The sequence below is a fragment of the Geotrypetes seraphini genome, chromosome 3 (genome assembly GCF_902459505.1).
Source record: "Geotrypetes seraphini chromosome 3, aGeoSer1.1, whole genome shotgun sequence".
In the NCBI taxonomy this organism is placed as follows: Eukaryota; Metazoa; Chordata; class Amphibia; order Gymnophiona; family Dermophiidae; genus Geotrypetes; species Geotrypetes seraphini.
Window position 1 is genome coordinate 258,450,142 of NC_047086.1, and position 26,363 is coordinate 258,476,504.

At 45.5% G+C, this 26,363-nt stretch overlaps 1 protein-coding gene across 16 annotated transcripts in view; it reads right to left on the reverse strand.

Annotated features, from left to right (window-relative positions):
- The window catches only part of MAP3K4 (mitogen-activated protein kinase kinase kinase 4), a 462,673-nt gene that overhangs the window by 162,728 nt on the left and 273,582 nt on the right, over positions 1-26,363 (reverse strand). For 13 of the 16 annotated variants that reach the window (XM_033937735.1, XM_033937734.1, XM_033937737.1 and 10 more), the window contains one exon: positions 25,173-25,251. In XM_033937735.1, coding sequence (XP_033793626.1) covers positions 25,173-25,251 — 79 coding nt within the window. The remainder of the gene's footprint in view (positions 1-25,172; positions 25,252-26,363) is intronic. The other 3 variants (XM_033937738.1, XM_033937743.1, XM_033937740.1) reach the window with 1 other exon arrangement.

A 26,363-nucleotide genomic window follows, 5' to 3' on the forward strand; every position in this document is an offset into this window, starting at 1 on the left:
TTCCATGGCGCGCCGGCAGGCTCCGCTCATCTGGGGACAATGTGGCAGCCTTGAGGGAGAGCTTGCGCACCTCAGACTGCGCGCTGTCTTCAGTCGAGGGATTCTCCTTTGGCAGCTGTGCTCCACAAAAACATCCATCGGGCTGGTCTGGACTGCACCAGAATCCTCCGGGAAGACCTGTGTCTTCGACCTTCTCTTCACCATGAATAGGTAGGAAAAAGAAAATCCAAACGGGCTGCGACAGCGTCTCTGTGGAGTCTCAAACCGCCATCTTGGTTGAGCTTCAAAACAGAAGTTCTTAAAGAAGGTTATATTTACTTAAAGGAATACAGCACACATACACTGACAACTTCAACAGACAAGTATGTGTATACTTGCTGATAATTTTTGGTGAGAAACTACACAGGCAGTTTTGCCATGAAAATTTGTCACAAGGTAAGCATGTTCAAAAGAGAAAATTAATCAACACTGGCCCTTTTAAGAGCAATCTGAAGCAGAACTAATTATAACATGCCCATTTCTTTGTCTTGCATCGAACGTACCAACAAACTCTTACGGTAGCATAATGGAAGCAGTCCCCTGGACAAATATATCAATGAAAAAATATGCGCCGGAGCATAATAAACTCTCTCCATCTGTACTGGGGTAAACTTAGATGTCACCAACAGCCAGTCACTTAAATGACGCAATAAACAAACAATTATACCACTGAAGGTTAGGCATGCCCAAGCCCCCAAGTTCCCAGCCCCCCTATAGATATGTCATGGGTAATTTAGATTTCTTGTTTGTCCAAACAAACTTAAAGAACAACCCATTCACCTTCTGAAGATCCCTCCGAAGCAATTGCAAAGGTAGTGTTTGAGACAAATATAACCACTTGGGTAAGAGCATCATCCGGATCAACTGGCACCTCCCCAAACAATGACAAAGGGAGCGATTGCCGGTTCATAGACAATGGCGCAAAAGACAAAGGCGCCCAGACAATTGAGCGCAGCGCGGAGGCGCGTGCCGCTCAAAATTACTGTTTTTAGGGGCTCTGACGGGGGGTTTTGTTGGGGAACCCCCCCACTTTACTTAATAGACATCGCGCAGGCGTTATGGGGAGTTTGGGGGGTTGTAACCCTCCACATTTTACTGTAAACTTAACCTTTTCCCTAAAAACAGGGAAAAAGTGAAGTTTTCAGTAAAATGTGGGGGGTTACAACCAGTGTTCCCGCTAAGCTGCGTTGGCCTGCGCTCACGCACAAAATATTACATCGCAGCGCAAAGTTTCTCTTCACAGCGCACACACGCGTCGGTAAGGTAAGGGGACGCATTGGGGGGATTGCACTTCCCCACAATTGCCATGCTTCGGTTCCTCTTCTTCCTTCCTTCCTCCCCCCCCCCCCCCGCGGGACCCTGCGGCACCATCAACTCTTACTCCCTCTAATGTCGGCCCTGCAGCTCCAGACTTCCTCGCACCTTCTCCCCTCCCCCTTTGGATCGCTATTATTTTAAATGTTATAGCCGCGGAGCTGTATCCATCAGTGGAGATGTCTAACCTCGGCCTGCCCCGGAACTCTTACTGCAGCAGCCGCCCGTCTAGGCAGGAACAGGAAGTCACTGTTGCAGTAAGAGTTCCGGGGCAGGCCGAGGTTAGACATCTCCACTGATGGATACAGCTCCGCGGCTATAACATTTAAAATAATAGCGATCCAAAGGGGGAGGGGAGAAGGTGCGAGGAAGTCTGGAGCTGCAGGGCCGACATTAGAGGGAGTAAGAGTTGATGGTGCCGCAGGGTCCCGCGGGGGGGGGGGGAGGAAGGAAGGAAGAAGAGGAACCGAAGCATGGCAATTGTGGGGAAGTGCAGAGCTGCAGGGAAGAGTGTTGCGGTACCCAGCTGGAGGGAGAAGGAAGATGAGGGAGGGAATTAAAGGAGATGCCAGGGCTTGGAGCGTAGGAGGAAGGTATGCCAGTCTAAGGGAAAAGGAAGGGGGAGATGTGAGAGCATGGAGGGGGAGCGAAAGATGGAAGAAAAGGAAAGGAGAGAGATGCCAGAGAATCAGGGAAGGGGAGATACCAGACTATGAGGAGAGGTGTGGGAGAGGGAAGGCGAGGAGAGAGATGCCAGACCAATGGGGTGAAAGGAGAGATGGAAGGGGGAGGCATACAGTTTCTGGAAGGGGCATAGAAGGAGAGAAGATGCCATATAGGGGAAGAGAGACGGCAGACAGTGGATGGAAGGAAGAGAGTTACAAGAAGATGAGGAAAGGAGAAACCACAGAAGACAAAGGTAGAAAAAAATTTCTATTTATTTATTGCTTTAGGAGACATGTGTCACTGTTTCTGTGAAGCATTGTATGCAGAGTCCAGCTTCTTGCTGGTTCAATTTAACCTTTGTCTATGTATTTTTATTTTATCCCCCCTTTTACAAAACTGTGAAGCGTTTTTAGCACCAGCCTTGGTGGTAGCAGCTCTGATGCTCAGAATTTTATGAGCATCAGAGCTGTTACCTCCGTAGCTAAAATCCACACTACAGTTTTGTAAAAGAGGGAGGGGTTAGTTTGTGATTACATATTCCTTACTAGGCGAAGGTGTTTTCTGTGTTCTGTGTGTTCGAAAGACATGGTTTTCTGTTAGGATTGACGGTGTAGGATTGATCTGTGCTGGTCTGGCTTGTTTAGTTTTACAATGGGTGTATTGATGTACTGCTCACTGCAATATGTAAGATGCTGCCTTTTCCTAGGTACTCATGTGTGACGTGTGGTTTGTTACTAAAAATCATGTTTTTCTTACAGATGGGGGGGGGTGCCAAAAAATGATGGGCCCCGGATGTTACATATGCTAGGTACGCCACTGTATGTAAAGATACCAGAAAGCTGGCGTAGCAAAAACTTCTAAGTTTTGAGTATTTAACCCTCCCACAATCTCACGGGCACTCGTTTCAAGTTTATTGAGATTTTGATTTAAACGCAATATCAAATATTTTCAATGCGTATAACAAAAATAAATTTGGGGAAATAAATAAAACCATTTGAACCAGTGTTCCCGCTAAGCTGCGCTGGCGTGCGCTGGCGCACAAAATATTACATCGCAGCGCACACGTTTCTCGTCACAGCGCACGATCGGAAGAGGCGTACGGCAGATGGCAGGGCGGCGAGAGGAGAATCGGGCGAGTTGGCTCATAACTTGCTGGCGCCCGATATTTTTGGCTCACGGTGAAAAAAGTTTGCTCACAACACCCGCCCGCTTAGAGGGAACACTGGTTACAACCCCCCACACACCCCACAACGCCCCTACAGCGCGATGTCTATTAAGTAAAGGGGGGGGTTCCCCCCACACACCCCCGTCGGAGCCCTAAAAACAGTAATTTTGAGCGGTGCGCGCCTCCACGCTGCACTCAATTGTCTGGGCGCACCTTTGTCCCAGCGCGCTTTTGACCTGACACCGCGATTGCCACCTCTCCAGCCATCGCCTCATCTCTTGTACCAGCGGCAGCACATTGATCTTATATAGTGTATTAACATCCATTGCTATCTGGACCCCTAAATAATAAAACAAGCCCTGAGCCCACCGCAGTGGGAAGCGGTCGTCCCACCCCTCTCCTGTAGTTCCACTTCAGAGGCCGACACCTCAGATTTCTCCAGATTTAGCCACAACCCAGCATAATCTCTATATTCACGCATCAACTCCAAAAGGGCCGGCAAAGAGCGGTCTGGCTCCACAAGATCATCAGCGTAGTTCACTAGTTTAAAAGGCTGATTCCCTACATGAAATCCCTATATCTCCGGCATCACATACACATCTCTCACTAGCAGATCTAGCATGAGGGCAAACAGCAATGGAGACAAGGGGCAACCTTGTCTGGTCTCCCTAGATATATCAAACAGATTGGATTCCAATCCATTAACCAAAATGCGGGCCTGCAGAGTAGCATATAACGCATGCACAGCAGACAGAAAATGACCCCCAAAGCCATAGGCTATCAAGGTCTCAAACATGAAGTCCCACCGCATCCGGTCAAACGCCTTTTCAGAATCAAAACTAATTACAAGAGATCTCAACCGCTGTGTTGCTCTCAGGTCTAGGGAAATCAAAAGTTTACACATGTTTCAGGCAATGGACCTACCCTTGATAAAACCAACCTGTGCCTTGTGTAAGAGCCGCGGCAGCAACCATGTCAACCGATTAGCCACAATTTTGGCTAACAATTTAACTTCTGCATTTAATAAGGAAATTGGTTGGTATGCATCAGGTACCATCGGGTCTTGCCTGGGCTTGGGAAGGACTAGAATCCGCACAATGTTCAGAGTCCTAGGCGTGGCCTCTGCCTGTATCATAACATTAAAATCCTTCACAAGAGGATGCACTAACCCTTCCCCTAAGATTTTATAGAATTCATTCCGCAAGCTATCTTCCCCGGGGGCCTTTAACATTGGACTCTGTACTGTCACAGCATACAACTCCTCCGGGGTCACCTTAGCTTCCAATTTAGCTCGTTCCATCGAATTCACCTGAGGATTCTGTACATTCTGCAGATACATTGAACCACTCAACCCTTCCTCATCCGGAGGAGCGTATAACCACTGATAAAAAGTTTGAAAAATCTCAGTGATGCCCCGGATCCGTGTTTACTCAGTATTCCACAATGACACCACCGCCCGCAGACCCCTCTCCAAGGCAACCAATTGTGCCATCAATTTGCCTCCCTTCTGGCCATGCCGATACAGCTGATATTTATAATAGGCCAGGGATTTACTCGCCCTTTTGTGCAACAACTCATTGAGGGCCACCTGAAGTTCCAAATAGCGAGCCCTATCTGCCGCCAAATGGGTGCTACCATATCTACCTCTCGCAAGTCTTTTTCCAAACGCAAAATGTCTCTATCAAGCATTTTGCACACATAACTCGTGGCAGCTTCCTAGAAAAGCACCGGATGGTTGCGATGTTCCACATTATTAGCAGCTTAGTCCTTCCAATGCTCTCATAACATCGCCTGAAACTGAATATCATGATAAAAGGAAAGTGGGAACACTCAGCGTCTACGTTGATAGGGAGAAGTAGCACCTTCTAAACAAAGCCAGACCCAGGCATGATATGATATCACTGCCGCCCCTATTTCAGTTCTACTCACCAACCCAAACAGGGAGCATGTCAGCAGTAAATAATCTATACGGGACTGCGTATTATGTGCCTGTGATAGGTGAGTATAATCTCCACACATCAACCAAGTCAAAAAGCTGCCCCAGACTATATAACCCTGGGTTCCATAATTCTGTGCCGCCCCTGCCTTACCGGAGCAGTCCAGGTGTGGGTCCCAAATAGCATTAAAATCTCCTCCTACTATCATTGGTTCCCTCTGATATTTCAATAAGGTAATCATTATCTTCTTTTGAAAAATAGGTTCATAGACATTTGGAGCACAGAGATAACAGAAAATGAGTCATTTTTTCCCAACATCCCCTCGACAAATGACATATCACCCCCCCACCGCACCCCCACATACATGTCCAACAATTTAAGATTAGTCACTACCCCTTTCCGGAACAAAATGATCACCCCATTCTTTTTGTCCACCACATCCGCAGCCACATAATCACCCACCCACCACCTCTTGAGTTTACTATGCTCCTTCCCATTCAGGTGAGTTTCCTGCAAGAGAGCCACATCAATCCTGTAGTGCTCTAAATGCTGCATAATTGTTGATCTCTATAGGGGAATTTATTTATCCCACATTCCACATGATCACCTTAACCATAGTCCTCCCAAGGTAAATGTGCCCAACCACCCACTACCCCCAATCGAGACACAGCCTCCAGCTGCATCGCTCGCCTAGAACCCAACCCCCCGCAGGATGAGATACCAGAAACTCCCCCAAAAAACTCACCCCATCAATACACCCCAATCCCTCCTAAACCCATCCCCGTCCACCTCCCTTCCCTTCCCTCGATCCCCCCCAAACCCACTCCAGCCCCATTTGTGGCTGGAGACAACTAGTTAAGGAAGGCCCACCAGCAGCAAGGCCGCCACAGGAACAAGCATATCCCACTCATACTCCCCCCAGCACCCCCAACTCCCCTAGGACCAACACCCGGAACAAACTTAACACAACACCCATCAACAAAGTCAAAGGCACCACAATCGCACTACTCCCCTCAACTGAAAACATCCATACCCCTAGTCCTCTCCTAGCCTGGAGGACCCAAAAGATTCACTCTTTCGCAATGAGGGATATAGAACCAAAAGAAATGCAGTTCAACTCTAGTCCTCAGGGTGGTCCGCTCACAACAGGTTCCACAGGCACTCTGTGTTGCTTCCCATGCAGCCATACTCTCTGCCACTTAGCCGGTCTATCTCCAGTGTGACGCCCTCCAGATTCTCTGCAAACATCTGCCGGCAACGTGTCTCCCAGTAGTTCTTTCAAGGGACTCCAGGCCTCCGGCCATTCTTTTAACTCTCTTATGCACTGAACCAATGGTCATCAGCATGGTGAAAGGAAACTGCCATCAATATTTGTAGCCAGCCTGTTGGAGATAATGGGTGATACCTTGGAATTCTCTCCTCTTCTTCAGGGTGATGGCCACTAAGTCTTGATGCACAGTGACAGGCTGACCATTCAATCTGTAGTCAGTTCGGCGATGTGCCGATTGCAATATAGCTTCCTTCACACCATAGGAGCTTAAAACAGATAATGCCTCTCAGAAGGTTCCTCTGCAGTTTTCCCAGCGCCCGGTGCCCTCGTTCAATCTGCACATCAGGGCCAGCAGGGGACCCCCCTTGTGCTAAGCTCAGCAGATAAGTACAAATTATTATTATTATTATTATTATTATGTTCTTATATCCCGCCATACCCAAAGAGTTCTAGGCGGTTTACATCCATTACATTAGGATCCGGTCTGAACCCGGATTTACAAAAATTTTGTCGGAATTGCAGGTAGCGTGGAAGGAAGCAAAGTAGTTTTAGCACAGGTTTATCGTAGTTGGGTGAGAAGATAAAATGGAGGGTGTGGGAAACCAGAGGAGGGGGGGGGGAGAGGGAGGTGGGGGTGGGGGGGTTGGAGTGTATGCGGGGGGTGAGGATTAAGGGTCTTGTTCGCGGAAGAGGTGTGTTTTGAGAAGTTTTCTGAAGTCTAGGTAGGTCGGGGCCTCTAGCATCATTTGGGCTAGCCAAGGGTTCAGCTTGGCCGCCTGGAAGGCGAAGGTTTTGTCGATGAATCTTTTGAGCTGGCATGATTTTATGGAGGGGAAGGTAAACAACTGGATTCTGCGGGATTTCTTGTTGGTGCAATACATGTTGAAATGTGGGGAGAGGTATTTTGGTGAGAGACCAAATACTGTCTTGTAACAGATGCAGGCGAACTTGAAGAGGACTCGGGATTCGAAGGGTAGCCAGTGCAGTTGGTGGTAGAAGGGGGTGATGTGTTCCCATTTGTTCAGGCCGAAAATTAGGCGGACAGCTGTGTTTTGAATCAGTTTTAGTCTTCTGGTGATTTTCTTTGTGGAGCTTAGGTAGATGATATTGCAATAATCCAGTATGCTGAGGATAGAGGATTGAACTAATAGTCGGAATGCAGTGTCATCGAAGTATTTCTTTATGGTACGGAGTTTCCAGAGTGCTGAAAGGCCTTTCTTGACAGTGAGGTCTGTGTGATTTTCTAGGGATAGATGTTTGTCAAGCGTGACTCCTAGTATTTTTAATGTTTGTTCAAGTGGGAAAACCAATCCTTTCACCTGGATTGTGGTGTCTTTGATTTTGTCTTTGGGGGTGGCTAGAAAGAATTTTGTTTTGTCTGGGTTGAGCTTTAGTTTGAAGGAGAGCATCCAGAATTCTATCTGGCTGAGTATGCTAGTTATGTAGTTGAGAAGATCCTGGGATAGACTGGTTAGAGGGATGACAATTGTGATGTCATCTGCATAGATGAAGAATTTGAGCTTAAGTTTGTGAAGGAGGTTACTGAGGGAGGCGAGGTAGATATTGAATAGGGTGGGGGATAAGGGGGAGCCTTGTGGTACACCGCAGGAGTTCACCCAGCTGTAGGAGAAGTTGTCATTTTTGTGTACCCTGTAGGATCTGTTTCGTAGGAACCCTTGGAACCAGCTGAGTACCCGGTCGGAGATTCCAATGTGGGCCAGGCATTCCAGGAGAATAGTGTGGTCAACTAGGTCAAACGCACTGCTTAGATCAAATTGTAAGATCAGGGCGCTGGAGCCCCGACTGAAGAGTATGTGCAGGTGGTCTAGTAAGGAGGCGATGATGGTCTCTGTGCTGTGGTCCGTGCGGAAGCCCGATTGATTGTCGCTTAGGATATTGAATTTTTCCAGGTATGCGGAGAGTTCTGCTTTTACTGCCCCTTCCGCGATTTTGGTGAATAGTGGTATGTTAGCTATTGGTCTGTAATTGGAAGGTGCGTTGGAAGAGTCCTTTATGCTTTTTATGATTGGGGTTATTAAGATATGTCCTTGTTCTGGAGGGAAGTTTCCTGCGGATAGTAGGGAGTTGACCCATAGTAGCATGTTAGCTTTGAAGTAGATCGGAGCCGTTTTCATCACATTTGGGGGGCAAGTATCTAGTTTGCAGAAGGATTTGGTGTATTTGTTGTAATATTTGTTGAAGGTTTTCCAGTCGATTGTGGTAAGTTGGTTCCAGTTTAGGTCGGATCTAGACCCTTGGTCTGGTTTAGCTATGTCGATGTCAGGGAGGATGGGAAAGAGCTCCAGGGGATTGGTCTTGGTGGGTAGTGCTGATCTTAGTTTTAGGATCTTGGAGTTGAAGAAATCCGCTAGGGTGTTGGCGGTTAGTGTTGAATCTTCCTGGTTGTTAGTGAGTGTTTCAATGTTGTAAAGGTTATTGACGAGTTTGAAGAGGTTGCTGCTGTTGGATGTGATGTTTCCAATTAAGTGTGAGTAGAATTTTTTCCGTTTTTCCTTGGTAAGGTTTTTGTAGGTTTTTAGTTTGAGTCTCCAGGCAGTTCTGAGTTCCTGGGTTCCTGACTTTATCCATAGTCTTTCTGACTTTCTGAGGTCCCTCTTTAACAGTAACAGCTCTGTGTCGAACCATCCCTCCTGATTTGTGGTTCTGATGTGGCGAGTTTTTAAAGGGGCTATTTCATTTAGGATGTTAGTGCTGTCAGTGATCCAGGCGGACATGAGTTGATCTATTTCTTCGTCTTGTTTTATGTGGGTGTCATAGCGAGACCAGAATTCCTCTGGGTCTATCTTTCCTCTAGTAGTGTGGGTTGTGATGTTTCTTGTTTTGTTGTTTCTTGAATGTTTTTGTTGGCAACCCAAGGAAAAGTCGCATAGTCTGTGGTCAGACCATAGGGAGTCTGTCCAGTTGGCTTGTTTCCAGTATATTTTTGGGTCGGTTAGCTCATTGGAGGAGAATGTGACCAGGTCTAGCTGATGGCCCTTTTGGTGAGTTTTGGTTGGGGGGGGTTTGAAGAAGCCTAGTTGGGAGGTGAGTGACCAGAAGTTGGCAACTTCTGGTTGGTCCGCTTGCTCAAGGTGGATGTTGATGTCTCCGCATAGAAGGTTGTAAGGACTTGTTAGATAATTAGTTAGTAAGGCGTCAGCGAGGTCCTCTTTGGCTAGGGACCATTTTTGGGGTGGGATGTAGAATAGAGTGATAGTTAGCGAGGAGGCAAGGGATTTAGAGGTGAGTGAGATGGTTAATATTTCTGCGTTGGGAGAGGATTTGGTGTTGAGTGCCGTACAATTAAGCTGATCTCTGAAGATTATTGCTAGGCCTCCTCCTCTTCCTCGAGTTCTGGCCAGGGAGAGGATCTTGTATCCTGCGGGTAGGCAATCTTTGATTATAATATCCTTGTCTGATAGTAGCCAGGTTTCGGTGAGTAGGATGAAGTCGGGGTTGGTATCCGTCAGCCAGTCTCTGATTAGAATGGCTTTGTTCCTCATGGATCTAATGTTTAGGTAAAAGCCTAGTAGGTTCTGGTGGTTTGGGTGGTTGGCTGGGGCATAGTGGGAGTAGGCCAGTTTTTTTAGTGTTCTAGGTTTTTTTGAGCTGGGTTTGGTGGGTTTGCGGGGGGGTGGAGGATTTGGGAGCCGTATTAGGTGAGAATGTGGGGTGTGGGGTGTGAGCGTGGGTACTTTGGGTTTTGGAGGGCGATATAGGGAGAAGTGGACAGGGATGGTGGTTGTGTGTGATGGGTCAGCAGAGCAGATCCTGAGGGTGATGAGATATAGTAGGAGTAGTGCTACGCATTGAGGGGTGTTTGGCCTTGCCATGGTGACACGCTCGTGGGGGGGGAAGAGCGTGGGGTATGGTAGTAGTCGGAGGGGGGCTGAGGGGGGGATGTGATGCAAAGTTTGGCAGGTTTCAGCAGCGCAGTGGACAATATAAAGCTGAGCCGGTTACAGCGGTGCCAAAGGCGGTACAAAGTTAAGCAGGTTGCAGCAATGCAATAGATCGATGTAAAGTCCAAATGTCCAAGGCTACCCACCGCACATCCTTATAGGCCTCCTCCTCCGGGACTCCTCTCAGCCGTAAATGACAGTGGTGGAAACAGTTCACAAGATCTTCTATCTTCTCCCATAGCTCTGTGCCGTCTTTCTGAAGAGCCGCCACCTCGCCCTGGGTATCAATAAAATCCTCTGTCACCGCATCCACACCTGTTTCTAATTCCTCTTGCCTCTGCACCACTTCATGCAACTCGGTCTTGATATCCACTATGGCTTGCTTAATGTCAATTCTTATAGATAAGCTATCAGCCCTCAAACTGTCTAACATTTCAGCAACTCCACCCATTTTCGATAGACCGCTCACTCCTTCTTGCTGCCCAACCTTCATTTCACGGGCAGCCACAGTCTGCTCCGGCACCGGAGCCGGCGCCCTTGGGCAAGCTCGGGGACCCGGGTGGCTTTTCAGAGCCCAATCCTGCTTTTCCGCCGGCAAATTTGTAAGCTTCTGACTTATGCCAGGTGGATATTGCCATGTCCCACCACTCAGGGAGTGTGGTTTATGGGGGAAAAAAATCACCAATTTCAACGCCAACTCTCAAATTTTGCAGCGGCCTCAACAGAGCTTCAGCCCCTTGTGACCTGCTGCATCGGTGATGTCACTCCCTCCCCCATTTCTTTGTCTTGTTTCCATTTATGTGCTCATTCTTGAGTCTACTGTTCCCCAATATACTTACTACAATAACTAATTATTTCTATAACGCTACCAGATGTACGCAGCACTGTAGAGTTACAAAGAAAACAGTCCCTCTTATTTTCAACTGAATTTATTTTTTTGGGGGGGGGAGGGAGGGGGTGATAAAAAGCACAGTTACTTACCATAATAGGTGCTATCCAGATACAGCAGGCAGATATTCTCGCATGTGGGCGACGTCATCCATGGAACCCCAGTACGGACAGCTTTAAAAGTGCATCACCACTTTAAGAACTCAAGAAAGTTTGTGAACTGCCCACACCGCTCATGCGCGAGTGCCTTCCCGCCCGACGTAGGTTCGCGGTACCTCAGTTCTGTAAGCAAGCTAAGAAGCCAACCAGGGGAGGAGGGTGGGTTGTGAGAATATCTGCCTGTTCTCCCTGAATAACACCTGTTACGGTAAGTAACTATGCTTTATCCCAGGACAAGCAGGCAGCATATTCTCACATGTGGGACTTACTAGTTTACTACAATGGGATGGAGGGAGTGTTGGCCATTAAGAAAATAAATTTTGTAATATTGCTTGCAAGAAGTGACCATCCCATCTGGAATAAGATTACAGATAGTAGTGAGATGTGAATGTATGAACTGAGGATCAAGTAACAGCTTTACAGATTTTATCAATAGGAGTGAAACGTAAAAACACAACTGAAGCTGCCATATATTAGACCTTGTGGGCTGTGACATGACTCCCCAGTTGTAGCCCAGCCTGAGCATAACAGAAGGCGATACAAGCCGCCAACCAGGTAGAAATAGTTCTCTTGGATACAGGCTGTCCCAACTTATTAGGATTGAATGAGACAAAGAGTTGAGAAGATATCCTATGAGGTTGAGTACGCTGTAAGCAGTAGGTCAAAGCGAAGAGCCATTTCTCCAGGGTGAAAATAAGGCGTGGGAAAAAAATACTGGAAGCACAATGGATTGCTTGAGAAAGAATTTAGCGACTACCTCTGGGATGAACTTTAGATGAGTGTGAAGCACCACCTTGTCATGATGAAACACTGTGAATGGTGGGTCCGCTACCAGTGCCTGAAGTTCACGTACTCTTCGAGCAGAGTAAGAGAGATGAGAAATACCACTTTCCAAATGAAATATTTAAGATGAGCCGGACATTGGTTCAAAACAGTGTATCGCAAACTGTATGCCTCCTGAGATGTTAAGTAAGGGCAGGAAGAGAGGCGCCAGCGTCAGGTAACTTGCAACTGCCTGCCTTCTGCTGCCAATACGCTACCGGGACTCCTGCTTACCTCTTCTCCAATTTTAAGTGTGCTGCAGCATACAAGGCAGGAAGAGAGGCGCCGGCATCAGCTAATTTGTAACTTCCTGCCTTCTGCTGTTGTTCTGAACTGTCTCTCCCTCTCATTCTACTATTTTTGGGGTGGGGGAGATTATCATTTTGATTTGAAACGAAGAGGAAAGCAGGAGTATCGGCAGCAGAAGTCAAGAAGTTGCAAGTTAGCTGATGTCGGCACCTCCCTTCCTGCCCTGTATGCTGCGGCACACTTAAAATCAGAGAAGAGGCAAGCAGGAGTCCCGGCAGTTTCTCTCCCCACCCCCGAACCAGCAGCGGCAGCGCAGTATGATTTTAACTTAGTCACAGCTGCTGCTAGCATTAGTTTAGTAGGGTTTCATCAGGCAGCCTCAGGGACTTTGCTAGGCCAGCCCATTTCGATGATGCGAGGAGGGGCCAGCCTAGCAAAAACCCTGAGGCTGCCTGATGAAACCGCAGCTAAACTAATGCTAGCGGCAGCTGTATGTATAAGCTAAAAGTACACAATGAGCTGCTGCTAGGCTAGAGGAGAGGTATTTCCGACAGGGGAGGAGGGGAAGGGGTACTATTGGACATGGGGAGAAGGGAAGGGTGAAAGGGTACTGCTGGGGAGGAGGTAAGGGAGAAGGGATAATGCTGGACGGGGGGGATGTAAAAGGAAATGGAGAAGAGGAGCTACTGGATCTGGCAGGGGAGGGAAAGAAAAGGTGCTACACACTGGAAAGGAGAGTGAGATGGTGCATGGGGAGAGAGCATGTTGGGTTGGGGTTAGGATGGAGGGATGCCACTCGTGGGAAGAGGCAAGGACAGAGAGAGAAAGCGTGCAGGAGGCAGAAAGTGTTGGACTCATGGAGAGGGCAAGATAGAAGGAGAGGACCAAAAGGAGGGAAGGAGAAATGTTACACTGGGAAAAGGGGAAAGAGCAAAGAGTGAAAAGTTGGACTCATGGAGAGAGAGAGAGAGAGAGAGAAAGACAGAAAGGTTGGTTGGGGGAGGGAAGGAGGACCAGAGGAGAAGCTTACAGGAGGAAGAGAAAAAAATGTTGGACTGGTGGAAAGGAGGGGGAAATTTTCTAATATTTATCTGATATGAATCTGGCACAAATTTGGCACTATTTAATGCTTTAAAGTACGAAAGATTCAGCAATGATTGGGTGGTGAGGTGGCAAAATAGGGGGGGGGGGGTTACCCTCAGAAAAGCCCCTCCATGTCTCTGAGCTGATCTTTACATATGTATAGTATGATTTAAGCTTTATTTAGGCACATTTTCTGGGTAGTGCCCTGATATTATAACACAAAGATGAATGCAAGGCAGAAAGTGAAGACAGAGAGAAAACAGTCAGTGGATAAGGCAGCACTGAAAAAAACATAGGGCTCCTTTTACAAAGGTGCGCTAGCGGTTTTAGCGTGCGCTAGCTACTACCGCCTTCTTTTAGGCAGGTGGTAATTTTTCAGCTAGCGCATGCTTTAGCGCACGCTAATCTTGTGTGTGCACTAAAAACGATAGCGCATCTTTGTAAAAGGAGCCCATAGCTAAAAGCACAGAAAAATAAAGTCACCAGACAACAAAGGTAAGGAAAATGATTTTATTTTCAATATAGTGATTGAAATGTGTCAGTTTTGAGACTTTATATCTGCTATGTATATTGTGTATATATGAAAAATGAATGGAAAAAATTTCATTACAATTATTAAAGGGGGTTGGATCTGGGGAAGAACTTGGGTGGGTCTAGGATGGAGTTTGGGAGGTCTGTGGTTGGGTGAACTCAGTTGATATTTGTTAGACTTCCCTGCTGATACGCCCTACTGGCATTTCAGGGCTTGTCTGGAGGACCTTTGCGCGTCCGTGGATGTGAATGTGATGATGTCACGCATGCTTGTGGTGTTATCACAGTGACGACTGCGCACTTCTGGGTGCCTTGAGACGTGGTCACTACCTTTAGTGTACCCCGGCTCGAGAAAGTTTGAGACACTATGGTTCAAAAGGAAGTTTCATTAGTCTAGCAAGAATCACATTAAAGATCCCAAACTACTAGAGGATTTTTGAGAGGAAGTTTGATGTTTTAAAGTCCTTTCATAAATCTGGATACAAGAGGATGAGCAGTGAGAGGTTTTCCATCAACTGGTCTATGAAAAACATTGATAGCACAGAGATGAGCTCTAATCAAAGTAGTTTTGAGGCCTGAATTGGATAAATGTAGACAGTAATCCAAAAGTGAAAAAACAGGGGTGGATTAAGCATCATGATGAAGAGTTCACCATGAGGAAAAACACTTCCATTGTGTTGATAACACTGCCGTATAGATGGTTTTCTTGATGCTTCCAAAATGAGTCTAACCAAACGAAAACTGCAGGCTATGTACAGGATGCAAGCAACGTTTTTTGTACCAATAATAAAATGCAGTAAATATACAACCTTATTACCAACCAAGGGACCTGACACGGTCCGTGTTTCGGATAACACGCCTTCCTCAGGGGTCCTTGGTGAATAAGGTCTGAAACAAACCGCAAAAAAAAGGTAGATAACAAACAAATGCCTGTATGAAATCAATCCATGAAATGAAAGCCTCAAAGTGAAAAGCCGTCTCTGGTTTGTTTCAGACCTTATTCACCATGGACCCCTGAGGAAGGCGTGTTATCCGAAACACGGACCGTGTCGGGTCCCTTGGTTGGTAATAAGGTTGTATATTTACTGCATTTTATTATTGGTACAATAAACATTGCCTGCATCCTGTACATAGCCTGCAGTTTTCGTTTGGTTTGTCCTTGTTCGGTATACTGCAGACTCCTTTGGATTTTCTTCTTGTTGTTGTCCAAAATGAGTCTGACAGCCTAGTAAAGATGAAGATCTGCTGATGTCAGCCCAAGAGGTACCAAGCTGTCAGATGCAATGACTGAAGATTGGGATGCAGAAGAGATCCGCAAGATCAAGCATCTTGAGGATGAGAGGGATTGGAGGAAAATTCTGTGTCCAATTCAGTAGAAAAGCATCTGCTTCTATCCGTTGGGGAGAGTACTGCTTGTATAGCTTGCTCTTCCCCCAGAATGTCGTCCAGTTGCGCATAAAGTGAAATCCTTCTTCCTCACACCAGCGCCGCATCCACACGTTGACTGCTTGCAGCTCCATCTGCCTCTTCTCATCAGCCTTGGGTATCGGCAGGATCTCCGAGAATGCTTTCCTCTGTGTTCTGGTCTTCAGCTTCCTTCCCAGCATCCAGAACTTGTCCTTCAGTACTTCCTTGTTGTAGTTCCTGTTGCTCACGTTGATCCATGTGGGGACGAACAATGTGAGCAACAGGAACTACAACACGGAAGTACTGAAGATCCAGTTCCGGATGCGGGAAAAAAAGCTGAAGACCAGAACACAGAGGATAACATTCTCGGAGATCCTGCCGGTACCCAAGGCTGATGAGAAGAGGCAGATGGAGCTGCAAGCAGTCAACGTGTGGATGCGGTGCTGGTGTGAGGAAGAAGGATTCCACTTCGTACACAACTAGACGACATTCTGGGGGAACAGCAAGCTATACAGGAAGGACGGACTCCATCTCAGCAGAGATGGAACGAGGCTACTTGCAAGCAACATCAAGAGAGAAGTTGAGAAGTTTTTAAACTAGGAAGAAGGGGAAAGCCGACAGTCGACCAAGAGAGAGAGTCGATGGTTCAGGAACCGGTATACCCGGAGGATACCCTGCAAGAAGAAGAGGGAAAGACTCACCGGATCACAGGCAAGACAGATCGAAAAGGACACAAGAGGGAAGGAAATGCAAGAAAGGAACAGGCCACAAACAAGTGTAAGTACACGAATGCAAGGAGCCTTAGAAATAAGATGGGTGAATTAGAAGCTATGGCACAAAAAGATAACTTTGACATCATAGGCATCACGGAAACATGGTGGACTGAGGAAAATGTCTGGGACACTGTGCTACCGGGATACAAACTATTCCGCAGAGACAGAGTGGCTCAAAAAGGTAGAGCATTGCCATACGTCAGAGAGGGAATTGAATCTACTGGAGAGCACGCCACAACTGACGGATAAGTTAAGAATCTCTATGGGTCAAAATTCCGGGAACAAATGGCCTGGAAACGAAGATCGGTATCTACTACCAACCCCCAGGGCAGTCCGAAAAATTTGACGGAGAAATGACGGATGAGATTAAACGCAACTGCAAGGAAGGCAATGCAGTTATCAAGGGTGACTTCAACTATCCGGGAATAGACTGGAACCTAAGCACCTCCAGCTGCATTAGAGAGACCAAGTTCTTGGATGCTCCAGGCGATTGCTTCTTAGAACAACTTGTCAAGGAAAACACTAGAGGAAATGCAATTCTGGACTTAATTCTAATTGGCCTATGAAGATCAGCACATGATGTAGAAGTAGAAGGGACGTTGGGAAACAGCAATCACAATATGATCCGCTTCGATCTGGATGCAGTGGAGAAACATCAGTCCAAAACGACAGCCACGGCACTGAACTTCTGAAAAGGTAATTACGAAGGGATGAGACTCATGGTAGGGAAGAAGATTAAGAAGAGGATATGCACTGTAAAAACGCTAGAGCAAGCTTGGTCACTGAGGCGCAAAATCTATATATACCGCATATCAACAAGGGATCCAAGAGAAAAAAGAACAAAGAACCGGCGTGGCGCACTATAGAGATGAAGGAAGCAATGAGACAAGAAAACTTTGTTTAAGGAATAGAAAAGGTCAAAAACGGACGGAAACTGGAACAAGCACAAACAACATCAACGCAGGTGCCATAAGGTGGTAAAAGGGGCCAGAAGAGACTATGAGGAAAAAATAGCCAAGGAGGCAAAGAACTTCAAGCCGTTCTTTCGAAATATTAAGAGGAAATGACCCGCGAAGGAAGCGGTGGGACCGTTGGATGACCATGGAATAAAGGGAGTACTAAAGGAGGACAAAGCAATCGCTGACAAACTGAACACATTTTTTGCGTCTGTATTTACTGAAGATGTACACAGCATACCGGAACCCATCAGAGTATATGCTGGAAATGAAGACAAAAAGCTGTCAGGATTGACGGTCAGTCTAGAGGAGGTGTGTAGGCAGATTGATAGGCTTAAGAGTGATAAATCCCCGGGACCGGATGGCATCCATCCGAGGGTCATCAAGGAACTGAAAGGGACCATAGCTGAACTGCTTCAACTAATAGCCAATCTGTTGATCAAAATCGGGAAAGATTCCGGAAGACTGGAAGGTGGCAAATGTTACGCCGATCTTCAAGAAAGGTTCGAGGGGAGATTCGGGAAACTACAGAACGGTGAGTCTGACCTCGGTACCGAGAAAGATGGTAGAGTCACTGATAAAGGACTGCATAATTGATCACCTTAACGGATACGGGCTGATGACCAGTCAACATGGTTTTAGCAAATGCAGATTGTGTTTGACGAACTGCACTTCTTTGAGGGAGTAAACAGACAGATAGACAAGGGTGACTCGGTCGACATTGTATATCTGGATTTTCAGAAGGCGTTTGACAAGGTTTCACATGAACGAATACTTCGTAAAATTGCAAGCCATGGAATCGAGGGTGAAATACTCATGTGGATTAAAAACTGGCTGGATCATAGGAAACAGACACAATACTCGGACTGGTAGAGTGTCACCAGTGGGGTGCCGCAGGGCTTGGTGCTTGAACCTGTGCTCTTCAACATCTTTCTAAATGATCTAGACATTGGTACGATGAGTGAGGTGATTAAATTAGCGGACGATACAAGTTATTCAGAGCAGTTAAGACACAGGGGGATTGCGAAGATCTGCAACATGACATAATTAGGCTTGAGGAATCGGCATCAACATGGCAGATGAAGTTCAACGTGGATAAGTGTAAAGTGATGCATGTAGGTAACAAAAATCTCATGTACGAATACAGGATGTCCGGGGCGGTACTTGGAGAGACCTCCCAGGAAAGAGACTTGGGAGTTATGATTGACAAGTCGATGAAGCCATCCAAGCAATGTGTGGCGGCGGCAAAAAGGGTGAACGGAATGCAAGGAATGATAAAGAAAGGTATCACAAACAGATCGGAGATGGTTATCATGTGACTGTACCGGGCCATGGTGCGCCCTCACCAGGAGTACTGCGTCCAACACTGGTCACCGTACATGAAGAAGAACATGGTACTACTCAAAAGGGTCCAGAGAAGAGTGACTAAGATGGTTAAAAAGCTGGAGGAGTTGCCGTACAATGAAAGATTAGAGAAACTGGGTCTTTTCTCCCTCGAAAAAAGGAGATTGAGAGGGGACATGATCAAAACATTCAAGGTACTGAAAGGAATAGACTTAGTAGATAAGGACAGGTTGTTCACCTTCTACAAGGTAGGGAGAACAAGAAGGTACTCTCTAAAATTGAAAGGGGATAGATTCTGTACGAACGTAAGGAAGTTCTTCTTCACTTAGAGAGTGGTAGAAAACCGGAACTCTCTTCCGGAGTCTGACATAGGGGAAAACACCCTCCAGGAATTCAAGACCAAGTTAGACAAATTCCTGCTGAACCAGAATGTATGCAGGTAAGGCTAGTCTCAGTTAGGGTGTTGGTCTTTGACCAAGGGCTGCCATGTGAGTGGACTGCTGGGCATGATGGACCACTTGTCTGACCCAACAGCGGCAATTCTTATGTTCTAAAACTGGGGCAGCAAAACTGGGGAAGGTTGAGGGGAGACGCAAATAAATCCATCTGAGGCGATAACAGAGAGAATATATGATACAGATTTGCAGAGTTGAGCTTCCACTCGTGTGGATGAAGAAACCAGCTGAGTTTGTCTGCAAGAGAATTATTTTCTCCTTGAATGTATTTTGCTTACAGGAATATGTTGTAAGCAATCGCTGAGGTCCAAATATTTTGGGCTTCATGACAAAGGCGGAGAGAGCCCGTGCCGCCCTGCTTGTTTATGCAATACATTAAGAACATAAGAATAGCCATTCTGGGTCAGACCAATGGTCCATAAAGCCCAGTAGCATGTTCTCACGGTGGCCAATCAAGGTCACTAGTACCTGGCTAAAACCCAAAGAGTAGCAACATTCCATGCTACCAATCCAGGGCAAGCAGATGCTTCCCCCATGTCTTAACAGACTATGACTTTTCCTCCAGGAATTTGTCCAAACCTTTCTTATAACCAGCTATGCTATCTGCTCTTACCACAACGTCTGGTAATGCATTCCAGAGCTTAACTATTCTCTGAGTGAAAAAATATTTCCTCCTATTGGTTTTAAAAGTATTTCCCTGCAGTTTCATTGATTGTCCCCTAGTCTCTCTAAGTTTTGACGGAGTGAAACATCGATCCACTTGTACCGATTCTACTCCATTGAGGATTTTGTAGACTTCAATCATAGCTTCCCTCAGCTGACTCTTTTCCAAGCTGAAGAGCCCTAACCTTTTTTAGTCTTTCCTCATATGAGAGGAGTTCCATCCCCCCCTTTATCACCTTGAACACTCTTCTTTGAATCTTTTCTAGTGCCGCTATATCTTTCTTGAGAAGGAGACCAGAACTGAGCGCAATACTCCAGGTGAGGTCGCACCATGGAGCGATACAGAGGCATTATATAATATCTTTATTCTTGTTAACCATCCCTTTATTAATAATTCCTAGCATCTTGTTAGCTTTTTTGGCCGCCGCCACACATTGGACAGAAGGTTTCATTGTATTGTCTACAATGACACCCAGATCCCTTTCTTGGGTGCTAATCCCCAAGGTGGACCCAAGCATCCGGTAACTGTGATTTGGGTTATTCTTCCCAATATGCATCACTTTGCATTTGTCCACACTAAATTTAATCTGCCACTTGGATGCCCAGTCTTCCAATTTCCTAAGGTCTGCAATGTTTCACAATCCGTATGTGTTTTAACAACTTTGAACAGTTTAGTGTCATCTGCAAATTTAATCACCTTACTCGTCGTTCCAATTTCCAGATTGTTTATAAATAAGTTAAATAGCACCAGTCCCAGTACAAATCCCTGCGGCAGTCCACTGTTTACTCTCATCCATTAAGAAAAGTGACCATTTAACCCTACTCTCTGCTTTCTATCCGATAACCAATTCCTAATCCACAACTGAACTTTACCTCCTATTCCATGGCTCTTTAATTTTCTCAGGAGCCTCTTATGAGGAACTTTGTAAATAGCTTTCTAAAAATCTAGGTACAATAAATCAACTGGCTCACCTTTATCCACATGTGTATTCACACTTTCAAAGAAGTCAAGCAAATTCATTAAATCATGTTTGTCTATGTCAGAGGTGCCCAAATGCTCGATCGAGATCGACCAGTAGATCGCAAAGGCAATGCGAGTCAATCGCATTGCCTTTGCGATCTTGTTCTTCCTGCCGGAGCTGGAGTGAGCTTTGATGGAGACTTCAGTAGTTGGAATCTAAGAACAGTACCGGGCAAAGCTTTGGATTCTTGCCCAAAAATAGCAAAGAAAAAAACAACAAATTTTTAGATTGAAACAGGTTGGACAGACTGGATGGACCATTTGGGTCTTTATCTGCCTCCCCGAGCCAGGCCAGCTGCGTACAAGTGACGGATCCACAAGCCTTCACTTCCGATGTCAATTCCGAGGTTGGAGAAGAGGTTCTGGGCCAGCCAATTGCTGCCTAGCTGCCCTGGAACTTCCACTCCGACGTCAGAATTGATGTCGGAGGTGAAGGCTTGTGGGTTCGGTGCTTGTTTGCGCCAGGCCTGGCTCGGTGAAGCAGGGAGAAATTAGCGTGGTGGCTTGGGGGAGGCAGGGAGAGAGAAAGAATCGGGGAAGTGGAGAAATCGGAGTGATGGCTTGGGGGGCAGGGGGAGAGAGAAAGAAAGACAAGCAGGCAGTGGGAGAGAGAAAGAAAGAAATAAAGAGGGGGCAGAGGAAGAGAGAAAGAAAGAGAGACAGAAAGAAAATGGGGGGAGAGGGGGGCAGAAAGAAAGAAATATTCTATTTACAGTCAGAAGGAAGTGCAACCAAAGACTCATGAAATCACCAGACAAAAAGGTAGGAAAAATGATTTTATTTTCCATTTAGTGATCAAAATGTGTCCATTTTGAGAATTTATATCTGCTGTCTATATTTTGCACTATGGCTCCCTTTTACTAAATCGCGATAGTGATTTTTAGCGCAGGGAGCCTACGAGCGTTGGGAGCTGCAAGGGACATTCAGCGCAGCTCCTTGCTCTAAAAACTGCTATTGAGGTTTAGTAAAAGGGGAGGGGGTATATATTTGTCTATTTTTGTATAGTTGTTACTGAGGTGACTGCAGATTTTAAAGTCATCTGCCTTGATCTCTGAAAAATCCCTGAATACAAATGATAATTAACATTTTCACTGCGTACAGTGTGCTTTGTGTTTTTTTTAAATTTTATTGTTGGTAGATTATTTTGACTTGGTCATTTTAAAAGTAGCTCGCAAGCCAAAAAAGTGTGGGCACCCCTGGTCTATGTGTTCAACAATTTTATTTTTTATAATTGTTTCCAACATTTTGCCTGGTACTAAAGTCGGGATTAGCAGTCTGTAATTTTATGGATCTCCCCTGGAACCCTTTTTAAAAATCGGCATAACATTGGCCACCTTCCAATGTTCAGGTACTACAGATGACTAACAACAGATTATAGATCACTAACAGCAGGTCAGCAATTTCATGTTTGCATTTCTTTAGTACCCTGGAATGTATACCATCCAGTGCAGGTGATTTTTCACTTTTTAACTTATCGATTTGGCTGTCCGTGCTAATAAGAAGGATGTGGTTGGTGACAATGTGCTGAAAAGCTTTGAGAGCATTGAAGATCACTTGAACTTTCAACAGATTGATACTGCAAAGGCGGTCCTGGGCACCAGTGATCTTAAGTACGAAGACCTTCCAGATGAGCCCCCCAAGCGTAGGTGGACAAGTCCATGATCAGAACCTTCTGATGAGGAAGTGTGTGGAACAAGCACCCTCTGGAAAGATTGGAAGAGTTCATCCACCAATGCAGAGATTCTCAAAGTGAAGGAGTGAGAGTACAGTAATGTGCTGAGACAGTGGGTTGAGAGCTTGAGACCACTGAGATGCAAGAGTCCACTGAGGTGTCCGGAGATGAAGTCTTGCAAATGGAATAACATGCACCATGAAAGCCATGTGACCCAGTAGCACCATCATTTTCCTGGCTGAGAGTGATGACAGGTGAAAAGTCTGCGTGCAAAGCTGAATCAAACTTTCTAGTCTTTGCTAAGGGAGAAATGCTCTGAGACCTAGCAGAGCTCCGATTCTGAGAGTGTTGACGTTGGAATTTGGGAAAATTGATTTTGAAACCCAACTGTTGAATGAAGAAAACTGTTAAGCAAGTCACTGCAATCACCCCTTGTGAGGTTGGATCTTTGATCAGCCAATCATCCAGATAGGGGAACACTTGGGAGACCCTGAGCCCACTATGCTCCTGCCACTACAACCAGGCACTTGGTGAACACTTTGGGAGAGGATGCAAGGCCAAAGAGCAGGACCTTGAATTGATAATGGTGCTGTGCCACCTAAAATTTGATGAATTTTCTGGAGGTCGGATTCACTGGAATGTGATCTCTGAGATCTAGAGAGCATAGCCAGTCGTTGCAATCTAACAGGGGATATAAAGTTGCCAGGGATAACATCTTAAACTTTTCCTTCACTAGAAACTTGTTCATACCCCTGAGGTCTAAGATTGGGTGCAGAAGTAAATTGCAGCTGTACTCACTTGAAGAACGAAGAGAGAGAGGGGACATGATTGAGACATTTAAATATATCACGGGTCGTATCGAGGTGGAAGAGGATATCTTCCGTTTTATGGGACCTTCGTCCACCAGAGGGCATCCGCTGAAAATCAGGGGAGGGAAATTTCATGGTGACTCCAGAAAGTATTTCTTCACTGAGAGGGTGGTCGATCATTGGAATGAACTCCCACGGCAGGTGATTGAGGCCAACAGCGTGGCAGATTTCAAAAATAAATGGGATATTCATGTGGGATCTCTAATGATGTAAGGGCAGAGGGTGGTGAGCAAAATCAAGGAGAAGGGTCTCTAGAGTGGGCAGACTTGATGGGCTTTGGCCCTTTTCTGCCGTCATTTTTCTGTTTCTAGGGAAATACGGTAATAACTCAATACAGCTTACATTTGAGTACAAAATGTATTTTGCAGTCTCCTTGAGGGCTTATAACATAACTAGTCTTATAGCCCGTTATATTAACGGGTGCTAGAATATATGTGTGTGTGTCTGTCTTTATTTTTTTTCTCTCTCCTTAGCCGCTTTCTGTATTTCTGTCTGTCTTTTTTTTTTTTTTTTGCTTGGCTGTCCACTACCACCCCTTGCCTGCTCTCCCTGTCCATTCTCCCTTCCTTTTACCTCCCCTGTGTCCTCCACCACCCCATCACTGCTCACCTTATGCAGCAGAAGCCCTTTGTTTTATCTCCCCCTGCCCATCATCACCTCCTTCCTGCTCCCCCTGTCCAGCAGTAGGCCTGTCTTCATTTTTCTGCCCCCTCCCTGTCCATCAACCCCTTTTCTGCCCCTCCATTACCGTGTGTTGCAGCATTTCCCTCCCACCCCACTTCCCTGTGCAGTATTTTCCTCCCCCCATACCTTCCTCCTGAACTCCATGCCCTACTTATGTTAAAATGCTTTCCGGGTTTGGCTGCCGCGGCCGACATCCGACTCGGGCCGCCGCGGTCGACATCCGCCTCGGGGGGAGGGAGAGAGAGAGCTTCGCGCGCATGCGCACTCCTATCTGCGGTGCTACAGCACACAGAAAACCGGCGCACGCAGATGGAAGTGCGCATGCGCGGCCTAGCGTTTTATTATATTAGATATAACAACTTCCACCTCACATATCTAAATGGTTAATAATTAAAAGAAGCTAGAATATACAGTATATATGTAAGAATTACATAAGATAAAATTAAAAGTGGGAAATATACAATTCAATTACTAACACATATCTTCAAAAACGTTAAGGGCTCCTTTTACAAATTTTGTTTATATAGAGAAGGGTGTTTGACCCTGGTTGTCACATATGCCAGGTACATCACTGCAATAAGCCATTTTTAAAATGGAAAAATCCACTGCTTATTCCTAGGATAACCAAATTTTATGCTGCTTGTCTCCTTCGGATCTTGTCAAATACTTGAGATCTGAGTTGTCTACAGTTGGAAACAGGATACCGGGCTTGATGGACCTTCAGTCTTTACCAGTATGGCGTTCTTGTATCTTTTGTGGCCAAATAATTCTACTTATTGTACTTTTTACATACACTTCAGCTGCAGATTCATATAAACTACATTTTTTAAGTTTCAATAATTAAGCTTAAAAGTTATCATATTCTATTCATTAATGGCTCCTTTTACAAAGCTGCAATAAAGGTTTCTACCGTGGGCCTTTGAGGTAAATGCTCCGACGCTCATAGAACATTTACCTCGCTGACCCACAGTAGAAACTTCTATTGTGGCTTTATAAAAGCCAGCATAAATTTTTTACTAACAGGTCATTGATATACTAAAAATTTTGATAGAAAAATGCCTACCTATTATAAGCATCAATGCCACTTCATACAAAACCCATTGTGCCACTGAGATCTTCCAAGAACTAAGGAGTTATAATAACTCTCTTCATCATGAGTTTTGGGTTTTGTTTGGTTTTTTGCCAATTCCAAAATTTTGCAATGAAAATTATCAATAATTAATTAAACTGAATTTACAATTACTTGAGACTTCTTTGTTCAGGTTAGCTATGTTTGAAAATAAATGCCAGCAACAAGCCTTACCAAGGTACAAACCTGTAACAGGACTGTGAGGTTTCCCTATCACATGGCCAATGCATTCATTCATGAGTGCTTGTAAACTCTAGAGAAAAGAAAGGAGTTAAATTACAGATGGGCAAGGTCCACCATGAGCCATTATTCACAAGATAGCATGGATTTTTTTCACAACTACATCTCTTCCCTACCATGTTCAGCCTGGTTGTTATGATTACAGTCCTCAGCCAAGAGGCATGGAACATGGCTCTATTCAGAGCTTGGTACAAATGCACTCTGAACTATTAAATAGATGGCATTATGACAAGACAAGATAGTCAGGTACCTATTAGCGAGATCCAAAATGTAATCTGGCTGCTAGACCACTAAGCTAGCCTAGGGAGTATGTATTTTGACTAGAATAGCTGTTATCTACAAAGTTAGTATTTGCAGTTTCCTTAGGCTAAGATAATACTTTGAGGAGGGGAGGGGAGAGAGGGTTCTTCTAACTATACTGGCCCTGAGGAAACTGAATTATTTACAGGCTGTTGTACTTTTTACTAGACCAGTATCTTGAGATGTTAACAGATAGATAATCTTAAAAACTCAGGTATATCACCATGAAGTATGGATGATTCTTGCTTGGTCTTCTGGCTGAGATTAGTACCCTGTACAATATTAATGGAGAAAGGAAGGAGGGTGGAAATAGGACTTAATGCCAGGTGCAAGAAAAATATTAAACAAAAGTGGTGAAAGAATGGACCCTTGTGGAATACCATACGTTGCGAAGAAACTTTCGGAAATTGTATTATTGAAGGACACAACTAAAGAGCGATTTTCAAAGTAAGATTTAAACCAAAGATCCGTAATGCCTATCGACTGAAGTCTATCTATAAGAAGGTTAAGGTCAATCATGTCAAACACCGATGAAAGATCGATAGAGATCAGAAAGACAGATGTATGATGATCCAGAAAGTAAAGTGTGGAGGTATCTTCTAGGAGGAGGAGATGGCTCTGAAGGAATACCATATGATTCAGGAGCAGATAAAGTAGACTCACATTCAGAATCAGTGTGGCCATGAGAGAGACCAGAGTCCCAGGTGCCTGGTAGGATTGGCGAGAACTTGTTCCCTGATGTCATCGGTACTGATCCGATGAGTAAGAAGAACGACATGAAGATCTTTTGTACACGGAAGTACAGGATCAATGTCAGTGAGAACA